General features: G+C 38.0%; 1 protein-coding gene across 1 annotated transcript; it reads right to left on the bottom strand.

The window, feature by feature from the left end:
• Positions 1–8,858: 8,858 nt before the first annotated feature.
• On the bottom strand, positions 8,859–10,860 carry LOC143877484 (secoisolariciresinol dehydrogenase-like). The gene is made up of 3 exons (XM_077379547.1): positions 10,755–10,860; positions 9,551–9,903; positions 8,859–9,417 (listed from the first exon to the last, which is right to left on the bottom strand). Exons 1-3 carry the CDS (start codon positions 10,790–10,792, stop codon positions 8,984–8,986), a joined length of 825 nt encoding a protein of 274 aa, XP_077235662.1. The 5' UTR covers positions 10,793–10,860; the 3' UTR covers positions 8,859–8,983.
• Between the last annotated feature and the right edge of the window lie 1,882 nt (positions 10,861–12,742).

Below are 12,742 nucleotides of genomic sequence, written 5' to 3'. Positions count from 1 at the left end.
AGAATCATCGGCATGGCCAGAAAACATGTTATTGTTTATCCATCGACAGTCCACGGTGTCAGAAGACATGTTATTGCTTATCCACCGACAGTCCACAGTGTCAGAACTAGTTCCTCAAGTTCAGATACAAGTTGACAGTGCCAGCATTTTATTCCACTGACGAGCAAGAAGTTCCAGTGTACTACCCCCACGGTGGGTCCAGAGTTGCCAATTATATTACCCCCATATGGCAGGGTCCAAAAATAATCCAAGCCTCCACAGAAGTGTTCAGAAGGTATCAAGGTTTCATGTTCAGATAATTCTAATTATTCAAATGGTTTCAATGATTCAAAGTTCTAAACAGTAGTTTCGAAGGTTCAAAATTCAGAACAGATATTCATAACGGTTATTTCAAAGATTCAGAGTTCAGAACAGTTATTCCAAAGGTTCAGAGTTCAGAACAGTTATTTCAGAAGTTCAGAGTTCAGAACAGTTATTTCAGAGGTTCAGATGTCAGAACAGTTATTCCAAAGGTTTAAAGTTCAGAACAGTTATTTCAGAGGTTCAGAGTTCAGAACAGTTATTTCAGAGATTCAAAGTTCAGAACAGTTATTTCAGAGGTTCAGAGTTCAGAACAGTTATTTCAGAGGTTCAGATACTTCTAAATATTTAAATAGTTCTAAAGATTCAAAATTCAAAACGATAGTTCCAAATGTCTAAAGTCCAGACAGATATTCATACAGTTGTTTCAAAGGTTCTAAAGTAGCAGTAGGTGAAACAAAACGGCATGCTAGTGTAGACACCCCATTTTGACCGGGCCCTAAAATCCCGAAATTCAATAAAATTCTCGAAATTTGAGTTCCAAAATATCTGAAATCCCCAAAGAATTGAGCTCAAAAATGCAAAAGAACCCGAAAATGCCCATTTGCAGATCATTGTTCAAACTTTTGTGGAGCCGGAATGATCCTGAACCCCGTTGATATCCACCATTCAATTGCCTTGATTCCTTTTGTTATGCCCCAAAATCTAAAAATAAAAATAAAAATAAAAATATAGTCATCAATATACCTCATGGGGCTGTACGGGAGAAGAAAATGGGAGTCCTAGTTATTCACCCTGTTTTTACCCGAACCACCCTCTTGTACATAAAGAGCTAACAAAATACACCTGAAAGGGCTGTCCGGAGAGGGAATGGGGCCGAATATATCATTTCCCCTAGGACTCGTTCCTTACCCAGGCCCCCCCTGATGGGTAAATAGTAGTTGAAAATTCACATGAAGTGGTTGTCCTTGGGAGCAATAGGGGATGAAAAATTTGTCATTTTTAGTATAAAAGAGAACCAAAGCTCGTGAACGAAGGGGGGGTGGGGGGTCTCATTTTTTTTTCGTTGAAAAATTCCAGATGAGAGAGAGAGAGAGAGCTGGAGAGTGAGAGAAGAAGAAAAACGATGGAGAGAAAAGGGGATTTCTAAAACCCTAACCCAAAGTCATCTTCTCCGATAGCATATGATGGATTACGGCTAAAGACGACGATCCGATCTAATTTCAGCAAGGCTCTGCATCCTCTGGTGAGTTCCTGTACATTCAAGGTTTGGTGATTTCTACTTAGATCAGAACATCAAGACCTCTTGCAAATCTTTGTAAAATCTCTCAGATTAGAGATAATAGAGGAATTTCAAGAGAGAGTGAGAGAGAAGGAAGAGGATTTTTTAAAAAAATATCATCTTCTCTGGCGGATTTCACCGGAATCCGGCCGGAATGTTGGACAAATCCTTTGGATTCTAGCCGATCTTCGAGTATTTTGAACGGATCTTGCCATTTAGTTTTATTCTTCTTTCATTTTCACCCAAATCCGAGCATTTAAACCCTAACCTTAAGCCGTTCATCTTCCTTGATCTCTCTCTCTCTCTCTCTGCATATTCCTCACATCTGCAGGGATATTACATTTTTTCCGTTCCTATGCCCTAGAAAATTCTCACCAGATTTTTGCCCTAGAAATCTCCCTCATTTTGCTGTGATTGCTCGAATCCGATCCTTTGAAGATGAATTTCACTGCTCAATCTTCTCAAAATTGGTTTTGATTGGAAAGTTATTGATTATGCTGCTCGTGTCTTGAATCTGAGGGTAGAAAGCTCGATTTTGGGGGATGTGGTGTGTGATTAGGATTTTATAGAGCTAATATTCATGGTTTTATTGCTTGATTTAACTTGAAAAGGAGCTCAATTGCGAGATCTGGTGTCGAGATCTGGTCCGTTTCGCGTGGTCTAGATTGCAGAAATGCAGATGTATTGAGGAGACTTGGTTTTTGTTCTGCTGCAACTTTGATTTGCAAGCTTAGTGTATTGTTGATACAGTGCCTGTACTTGGTAAGGGTTTAGGGTCGAGCTGATGAAGAACGGGATGCTAGAATGCAGTGTCTGCCATTCCAAATTGGTAAATCCTGCCACTAAAACTGTGTCAAGGGCATATGACCGGCATAGGAGCAAACTATCATCAAAGCATCGCGCTCTCATTATCCTTTTGGTTTTGGCTATATCATACTCTTCTGTGTCAGCGTGGGAGGCTAATGATTGTATGGCCAAATGTTCACTTGGAAATTCTTGTGGTCGACAATGTTGTGGGGTTAAAGTTTCTGTTGTTTGAAGGATGCTTGAAAGAGGCTGTGGCATTTGTTTGTTTGATCCTGGCAGCATTTCCTCCACCTAATGGATATGATAAGATTCTAGACCTGCAGTTGCCAGTCACATCCATCATGTTTAAGCTTTCGAGTTTGCCTGACCTGGGAAGACAACCAGTATTTGTGTTCTACAGCTTCTTGGAGCTAAGAAGTTCGAAATGGCTGCACCTTGATGGTCCTTCGGAGCGGAGGGTACCAAATTCCTGTTACTTCATTCGATGAGGAGACAGTTTCTTTTGAGGCTTCACAGAAAAGCTCTCGCGATTCAATGTCTTTACCAGAGGGTGGTGATTGCTCTCCTGTTGAAGATTCTTCAGATCAATCATCAGAAATTATACTTGATAATATCGGTTCCTCTTGTATACATTCAAAGGCAAGCCTATTACTGGGATCTTGATCAACATAGAGTAGCCCCCCGTCCGATTGTCATTACCTCAAAACACTAGCCGTTGCAAATTCTATCTTTAGCAAATTCTACCATCATCGCCCAGTATCATTAATTCAGGTGATCTCGCATTTATTGCAATTGGCGGTTCTCCAATTTCAGGTAATTCCCTCATTCTTTCCTTGTTATTTGATCTAATACTCTTTATTACTCTTTGGTTTCCTGCATATTCATGATCTCAATTTTATATTGTTTGGTTTGGTTTTGAGGAAAGCAAGTGATAGATATGTGTTTTATGTGTGCTTATGATCTGTTTGACAAAATGCTTCTAAGTGCAAAATGTTTGTGTGGTATTAAATTTTCATTTGGTTTACTAGTTGTGCTGACTGTGGTTTAAAGCACCATTGTTTGTGGGTTCATGGCAACCAGTTCATAAAGGATTTGACGAGACGTGCCGGTTTGGACTTTGTAGTGAAGCAGGACAGATTGTGAGGCATGCATTTTCTATTAATGAGACTGGAGTGCTTGTTGTTGACTCTGTGATGCAGGTGCAATTCCCGCCACCAGTTTCTGGGCGGTTTTTAAACCGCATTTTTGGGCAAGTAAACAATAGAATTAGAGAAAATGATAAACTACAAAGTTTTAGGTATTTTCAAGATCTTTCCAACAAGTACTCGTGATCGAAATTTAGAGCAGTGGATAAAAAGTTATGCCTGTTTTAGTGGACTGTGTCTGCTAGTATTAGGCTAGTAAATGCATTTGAAAGTTCTTGGGTTACTATAAAAACAAAATGTCTTGATGGAAATTTTAAAAGTATGATGATGTTGTTATTTCCCATTTTAGTTTAACCATAGTATAATACTTGTCTAACCCATGCTTATGAGTCCATTTCATTTGTAGCACTTGGGAAGTTCTGTACTCGTTTTTCTGGTTGCACTATAGAATAGCACTTATGAAGTTCTATACTCATATGTTTGCAGAATCATTTGTTCCTTTTGGAAGTATTAAATATCAGCATAATTATATTTGTTAGTTATTTCCATTTAGTTTGGGTATTTTAATTTGGAACAGGGAGGGCCAACCCAGTTTTGTTGAATGTATTGCTATAGCTTGTATTTTCTTTTGGAAATGTTTTGTGAAAGATCCTTTAAGATTTCTAATGACTTGTTGGGTGAATTTTTATGATCATTACTTATCCCTTGTTTGCCTTTTCCTTTGGGAAGTGATATTCTTATTGCTTGATGAAATTTGTCACATATCCCTCAATATATGCTTGTATCGTGATTAGAGTTCATCCATGGTTTTATATCACATTCTATATTTGGTTGATTTTTTTTGTTTAATTATTATTATTATTTTTAGGCTAATTAGATGTATTTTGTTTGCAAGAATTCCAAATCTTGAATTTCTTACATTGTGGATATGGACATAGTTATATGCTACTTTGATTACATAATTGCTTATTCTAAAATCATAGTCATTATATGCTAAAATTGTTTTCTATTTACTCCTTTGGTCATTCGAGACTAGTTAGGTCTCATTGATGTTATTCTTCCCTTCATTGTAAGGGCGATGAAGGCGATAGCCCAATCCCATCTTTAGGGGACTTGCTCAGTCCTAATAGCACTCCTCTCTGTTGTTTAGTAGGCTTATCCAGCCTTTTAGATGTTTTGATCATCATTTTTTAGAATCTTTCTCATTGTAAGGGCGATGAAGGAGTCATCCCAAGCTCTCTTTTAGGAGGACTTGTTTAAGTCCTGTAGCATCCCTTTCTCTTCATTTTTAGAAGATTTTCTAAGTCTTTCAGATATTCTCTTTAGACATGTTTTATCTGATTGGTTTTTCATTTGTTTGTGATCATGCTAGTTTACTTGTTTGTGACCACGCTGGTGTACCTGTTTGTGAGCACACTAGTTTACTTGTTTGTGAATCACCCTTGTGTACTTGTTTAGTGTCTTTATCTCGGAATATGTTCCGAACTACGTTGGCTTGATCCCTTTCCATAGGGTACGTAGTGCAGCTTGGGATTCATATCCCAAGTCCAGCCAAACTTTTTGTAAATAATGTTTTAAACCTTCTTCAAAAACCTTTAAAATCTTATTTTCAAAAGATCTTCCTCTAGAGTTAGGAGTTTCTCTTAGATAAAGAGTTTTAGAGTTAGGAGTTTCTTTTTGATAGTGTGTTTGATTGTTTGTTTGCTGTGTACTTGTTTTAGAGTTAGGGGTCTGTCCTAGAGTTATAGGAGTGCCTCCGTCCGGTCAGTTGGCGATTCACATTGCCGACTGATGACTAGGTCTTGGATACGTTAGTAATCCCATTATTTTCCTTATGAAACACAGCCTAGTTACATATAGGTTGTAGGAACCACCTGCATTAGCTTATGGCTAACCCGCATTTAGTTAGGGCATATAGGGTGTCCTAAAATCTAAAATCCATTAAAATTTAAATAATCACACAAGAAATTTTAAGAACTAGTCCGGTCTTTTAGATCGAGTCTAAGATAGAGGGCTAGGTATCTTAGGCATCATAGTTTAGAATAGGTGCGAAGAACTACGTTGTCTTGATTCTCGTGGAGGCGGGGATACGTAGGCTTCTTTGGATGAACATCAGATCATCTAAGAACTCAGGCTTAAACATTAGAGTCATAGGGTCTGTTGTTAGCACTTAGGGCTTGTGTTTGTATATCAATTCTTACATAGGATCATGATAGTTTGTGTTCATTTCCTTGTTTACCTACTTGCTTAGTTATAGCTCTACCTGCTTAGCTGTAGTTCTCACATGTTTAGCTACAATTCTCTATTGTTATTAGGTTATTGATTATTGTTTCTTTACTATCATATACTGACGTTTGCTCATTGTGCAGGTTTATCTTCTTAGCTGAAACACTTTACGGTATTACTGCATTTTCTATCTGTCATTTACTGCTTTCTAGATGGGATGTGTTAGGATTTTTTATTAGGCGCTATGTATTCGCCACATTGTAGATAGGCGCTATGTGCACGCCATAGGTTTTTATTACTGCATTTTCTATCTGTCATTTACTGCTTTCTAGATGGGATGTGTTAGGATTTTATATTAGGCGCTATGTATTCGCCACATTGAAGATAGGCGCTATGTCCACGCCATAGGTTTTTATTACTGCATTTTCTATCTGTCATTTACTGCTTTCTAGATGGGATGTGTTAGGATTTTATATTAGGCGCTATGTATTCGCCACATTGTAGATAGGCGCTATGTGCACGCCATAGGTTTTTATTACTGCATTTTCTATCTGTCATTTACTGCTTTCTAGATGGGATGTGTTAGGTTTTTATATTAAGCGCTATGTATTCGCCCCATTGTAGATAGGCGCTATGTGCACGCCGTAGGTTTTTTTTATTTCATTATTCTGGTATTTACCTGGCATTTTATTTATTCTTTATTTCATTTACTATTCATGATTAACTGTTAATTTTAGATTTCCTTTCCTGTACATCCTATACCTTTAGCTGTAGCCTGCATGTGTATGTCCACCAGAACTTAGACACCCATTAGGCATATCACTCATAACCTAGCTTTGCTTAGGTGACACATTTTTCATTTCATTTTGTGTATGCTTATTTTTTTTATCCTTAGGAAATGCATGCTTAGGTAGACGATTCCTGAGAATTGTTCCTATTTCATATGATTTTTACCCAAAATTCTTTGGATTTAATAATAAATGGCATAAGAGACCAAGTGCTTGCACTCGGACGAATTGGAGGTGCTCTTCGGACCTTCTCCCGTAATCAGGCACGAACCCATTCATTTCTGGTTATCCATGGTATACAGAGCATATTTTTTTAGGGATCCATGGCCGTATACCATGGATGGCGACTCTGAGTTTTGTTTTTGTTTCGAGAGTTCCTTGGTAGAGCTCTCCTTCACGTGTGGATGATCCAAGAGGCCGCTGGGGGCTCGTCCCTCACCTCTCTCCCGGATTGGGGTCCACAGCTAGACTTAAAGCAAATTCCGAGCTTCAAATGCATCAATATAGGTTTCCAAAGTCAATAATGATTCAAATGAGAAGGGTTTATAATGCCCAAAGTAGTACATTATTACATACCTCAATGACGAAAACTTTTCATTTTTCTTAATCACTTTAGTTTCCTGCAATTAAGAATATGGATATTCTCCATGAGTTTCATTATTAATTTCTCTCCTATCGGACATATATGTCCTCATATTGACATAAGACACCCTTTGGTGTCTTTTCGGAAACGAATCTGTAAACCATCGTAGGGTTCTTTTAGTATTTTTTATATTTTTATCATTTTAAAGTTTTCGAAACTTATTGAAACTATTTGTAACGGAAAGATGACTTTTTCAGCATATCCGTAGAGTACAAGAACGTCGAAAACGGACAAGAAACGAATAAATTGTCGTGCCCCGGACGTCTGCGGATCTACTGTTGCCAAACTTGGTACTCACGGAAGTCCGCCATTTTTTCGGACGTCCGCCCCATGCGCGGAACCAGATTTCTCCAAAATGCGATTTTTCACCGTTTTTGCACTAAAACGGCCATAACTCCTTCGTTTGACATCTGATTCGCGCGTGGTTGGATCTGTTGGACTCGTATCGACGAGAGGAATCCATATAATCCAATTCCATACTCGAAAATCCTCAAATAACAAGGTTTCTATGGATATAAACAAATTGATCTTGAGTTCTTTGGGGGGTTCAACACGAAACGAATCCCAAGGAATCCAAGATCTACCATGGAGATTGCCATAAACTAAAATCAAGGCTCTAATCACACTTCTTTTCACATCAAATCCTCAGTTTAGGGTTATTTTCATTTGTTTAACCATTAAAGATTAATAATCATACCTTGGTTTGCGATCTCTTTTCTTAAATCGCGCTCTTCCTCTTTTTCTCCACGAAGATCTCTTCTTAGGGCTGCAAAGATGGTTTATGTTTTCTTAATCTCTCATAAGATGTATTTATAGGCTTTATTAGGAAGCCCTAATCTGAGTCAACTTCAAACGGACAAAAACGCCCCTCTTTAAAAGAGGGGGACAAAAATTTAAAAGGGGGGTATTTTGGGTATTTACAACCCCTTTTGAGGACAACATATTTAGGAGGGCTGCAACTTGAGTCTGGTTTTACCCGACCTGCATCGACCCGACCCGAAAATAACATGGGTCAGGTTTAGAGATCATGGGTCTTGGGTGGGGTCGAGTTTTAAATTGGAAAGCTCGACTTAATCTTGGGTAGGATCGGGTTTAAAGAAAAAAAAACTTGAAACCCAACCCGACTCATATGGGTGTACTGTGACTTTCTTAAATATCTCTTGAATAACATAGGAGATTATTGTCCAATATATTGATACAATTGATTTCATTGAGGTGATCATATCTGTTATCTGAAAATATAGTGTCGTTCTTAAATTCACTCACTTGATGACATAAATTTAGAGATTTATGATATGAAGATTTTTTTTTTCCCTACAATCTTTAAAATTAGTCACTATTCTACGCTAAAAAATGAAAACCTAACCCGACCTGACCAACCCGAGAAATTATCTTGGATAGGGTCGGGTTTACGAATTTCAGGTTTTCCTGTAAAAAGTTAGACCCGACCCAACCCGAGATAATTCTCGGGTAGCGTAGGGTTTTAGAAAACCCGACCCAAGTTGCACCCCTAATATTTAGATTACCTCGATCCAACCGATATCATTCTCTGTTCCTCACCGTTAGATTCTTCTATTGTTTTAGTTCGATTATCTGTGAGTTATTACTTTATTTCCATTATTTTATTACTATAATTCAAATTTCCCTTACCTTTTGGCTTTCAAAGATGCAATGAAAAAAAAGGCTGCATTGATCATAAACCTATGCATTTTTGGCCCATCTACTAAGAGAAAAAATTTCACATCCAACACAACAACTCTTATTTTGCGGAGCCCAACTTGCCCAAGCAGCTTTACTGGTTGTTGTTGAAGAGACCAAAAGCTTGATTAACAGTAGTAAAACCCCCATCCACCACGAAGTTTTGCCCACTCACATACCTGGACTCATCACTACCAAAATATAATGCAGCAAGAGCAATGTCTTCGGCCCTCAACACAGTCCCTTTAAGGTTACTTATCCCAGCAATACAACTCTCCATCTCTCCATCATCCTTCTTAATGAAATCCTTAGTCAAAGACGATGCCACCAAGAAAGGAGACACGCAATTCACCCTGATACCAAACTGCCCAAGCTCTGCAGCCGCATTCTTCGTAAGCCCCACAACTGCGTGCTTAGAAGTCACATAGGCATGTGATGCAACACCGCCGATCACCGCACCCACGCTCCCATTGATAATTATGCTACCTTGTTTGGCTGGGATCATGACCCGAGCTGCGTTTTTAGTACCTAGGAAGTGTATACCGAAGAAAAACCATTAAAATTCCGAAGGAAATATACATGTGGATTAAAGAATCAACAGATCAAGAGAGCAATCACAGAAGAGAACACAAAAGGATTTATGTGGAAAACCCTTTAGTACCTAAGAAGACTCCAGTGACGTTAACGGCAAGGACCCGTTCGAAGTCGCTTGTCTCATTGTCTGTTATCTTTCTCTTATGAGGGTCTATAATGGCAGCATTGTTGAACATTATATCAAGCTTACCGAATTTAGCTATGGTTCCGTCCACGGCTTTTCTGACATCTTCTTCTTTGGAGACATCGCAATGTGTGTATGAGGCAACATCCAAGCCGATGTCTTTGCAAACTGATTGGCCAAGATCATCTTGGATATCGACAATGACGACTCTTGCGCCGTGTTGAGCAAACAATCTGGCAGTGGTTTCGCCGATCCCAGTGGCCGCTCCTGTGATCAGTGCAACCTTGCCTTTCAATCTGTAGAATGAGATCATACAGTGGTACTGCGGTGTTTATGAAGGTGTAATGTACTTGTAATTACTATTATCCTTTGGAGAAAATCAAGGGGAACGGCAAGGGGAATGAGGGTGGGCTCATTGATTTCTTCCTATGGCATTTTTTCATGATGATCCAATGTCCATTTGCATAATTTATTATGTTTATGGATAGTTCTAATGTAGTTATTATGTAGCTTATTATGTAGCTGTGGGTATGTGATTCAGGGTTGTGGGGGTTAGTTATTGGTGATGTGTTTTGTAAGTTGATAGATGGGCTTGTGTTGTGGCACTCCATTTTGCTTATAGTAATTCAATGAAATGAAGAAGAGAATTTTACAGCAAAAAAGTTAACTTTGTTTATGAGAATAATAGTTCTTCTTGGATTGAACCGTTATGAGAATCAACCTCTTTCCCCATCTTTTTCTCTCTTTTTCTTTGCTTATTTGTGTTATGGCCAATTAGGCACGTAACATACATCGGTTTGATTATGTGTGCAGATGATCAAGACTATTGTAATGGCATATTATAAGCCCAGATCAAAAGTTATAGTCATTTAAGGTTTTGATCTTGGCCGTAAAAATTCCTCCCCCCTTGGATTAGCCACTGCCTAAGTCACAAACCGTGGAACGACCATTCAATCTTTGGATTTCTTGTTTTCCTTGACATTCACAATTAACATTTTTACATTAAAAATTTTATCTAATCTGTGCAATTTTGGAGCAGCCCCAACAAATTAAAAGACTTGGAATTTAAGAAGTGCTGATTTTAATTTCGAAGAAAAAAATTAAACAGTTAATAAATCAGGATTAAGATTAAGAAGAGCAAATATACCTTCTTCCCATGGAAGCAAGAAAACTGCTACGACTCATCCTTTCACCTTCCTTTGCTTCTTCTCTAACTTCTTTAGTGTGTTGAGGACTTTGTTATGGTGTGTTATTTGTAGGCAAGAACAAGAACTAAACGTCACAACTGACAGATATTTTTCACATGCTTAGCACATAGTAAGGTCGAGGCAGATGTGATTGCTCCAAATACTGTTACAGGTTGGGGACAAACATGACACATGTGATTAGGCTACTAACTTTATTAACATTAAAATCAAACTTTCAAATATTCTTTGAAAGGTTGAGATTAAAAAACATAAAATTCATGTTGCTCATTCATGTTGCTCGGATCAGCCAGCAAAAAGCAGTTCAATTTTTTTTGAGGAAAATGCCACGACGAATTATATTTATATTAGATTTTATATGGTGTAAGCCCCTTATAGTCCCTTATTTTTCAAATAGTACTGTACGGACCACACTATAGGATGATCCAAACCGTCCATGTGATGGGCCATAATGCAAATAGGTTGTGCCCAAAAAATCATTTCTATTGGAAGATCCCAACCCTCCGATCTGTAGATGAACTACATAATATAGATCGGAGGGTTAGGATCATCCTATGGAAATGATTTTTTGGGCACAACCTATTTACGTTATGGCCCATCACATGGACGGTTTGGATCATCCTATAGTGTGGTCCGTACATTACTTTTTGAAAAATAAGGGCTCAAACCATATAAAATCTCATATTTATATTACACGTTTTAAACGCCTTTGATTAAAAAAAAGGAAATGATATTTCCACCCCCTTTCTTAATTAGCATATCCACTTTCCTTTTTTTCTGTCTTATTTCTGAAAATGATTTCCGTTTACAGCATGCCCTATTTAAAATCTCCTATTTCGATTGCAAGATAAACATTTCTTGCAGAAAAAAAATTTCCTGGGAATTTTATTGATTTCTACGATTTAGAGGAAAATGATGTAGTTATGGATTCTTAAGAAGGATGTCATTATAAGTTGTATGTCCCTAGTAAAACTTGAACAGGGGTGATTCGAGTAACTTTTTTTTCATTTGTAATCAAACAATGGGAAGGCAAAAAAAAAAATTTGGAAAAATCTTTTCTTTTCCAAACTTTTCCAAGAAATTCCTGCAATCCAAACCGAGGCTTACAAGAGTGGTGGAAATATCATTTCCCAATATTAAAAATCAAATTCCTTGAGGACCGCCCCAGAGACATTGTTATGTAATGTGTTTAAATATGCCATGGCCTATCCAACCGAGGGTCTATACACATTCACAAACTGTACTGCTGAAATGAAAGATGATCAAATAAGAACATAATGTAGTCTCAATGATTTGAACATTGAAGGCGTGTTCGGAAACTATTATTAAAATAGTTTCAGCCAGTTTTCTAGGTGCAGAGAATGAGAATGGTAAAAAATGCTGAAAAGGAAGTTCAGCAAAGACACCCACCAAGCCTGTTTCTGTTTTTTCTTATTTTCACTAGTAAATGATGAGATTTGGTGAGATTCTGCTGAGCTACCCGGAGTCGTAGATTCTCATCAGTCCGTTTCTTCGTGCGCGCGCATGCGAGAGAGAGAGAGAGAGAGAGAGAGAGAGAGAGAGAGAGAGAGAGAGAGAGAGAGAGAGAGAGAGATGTTTGTAATCCAGGTGAATGATAATTGAAACAATGTGTTTCTTTTCTTGACATCTCTCACTCGAGAAGATAATTGTGATGCATTTTAATCTCATTCTTTAGAGGAGCTCCCTACGCTTACGATGTTAATAGGAGCTTGAAAAGTGTGGACGCTATTAACAGCATAGAAATCTACATTCCATACAATCAGATTTTCTTACAGTTGCGCTGGAATACAAAAGGTTGACATATCTTTCATTTCCATTCATAGATTTACAGTGATTTGTAACATACAGAGGATCCAAGTACAACATAGCTCGCTTACAGCAGTAAGTACGATTGTTTTCTGTTTTCTTT

This window comes from Tasmannia lanceolata, unplaced genomic scaffold (genome assembly GCF_043159265.1).
Source record: "Tasmannia lanceolata isolate RefF3 unplaced genomic scaffold, GAP_Taslan_0.1 ptg000005l, whole genome shotgun sequence".
In the NCBI taxonomy this organism is placed as follows: domain Eukaryota; kingdom Viridiplantae; phylum Streptophyta; class Magnoliopsida; order Canellales; family Winteraceae; genus Tasmannia; species Tasmannia lanceolata.
This window is presented reverse-complemented; position numbering and strand designations above follow the sequence as displayed.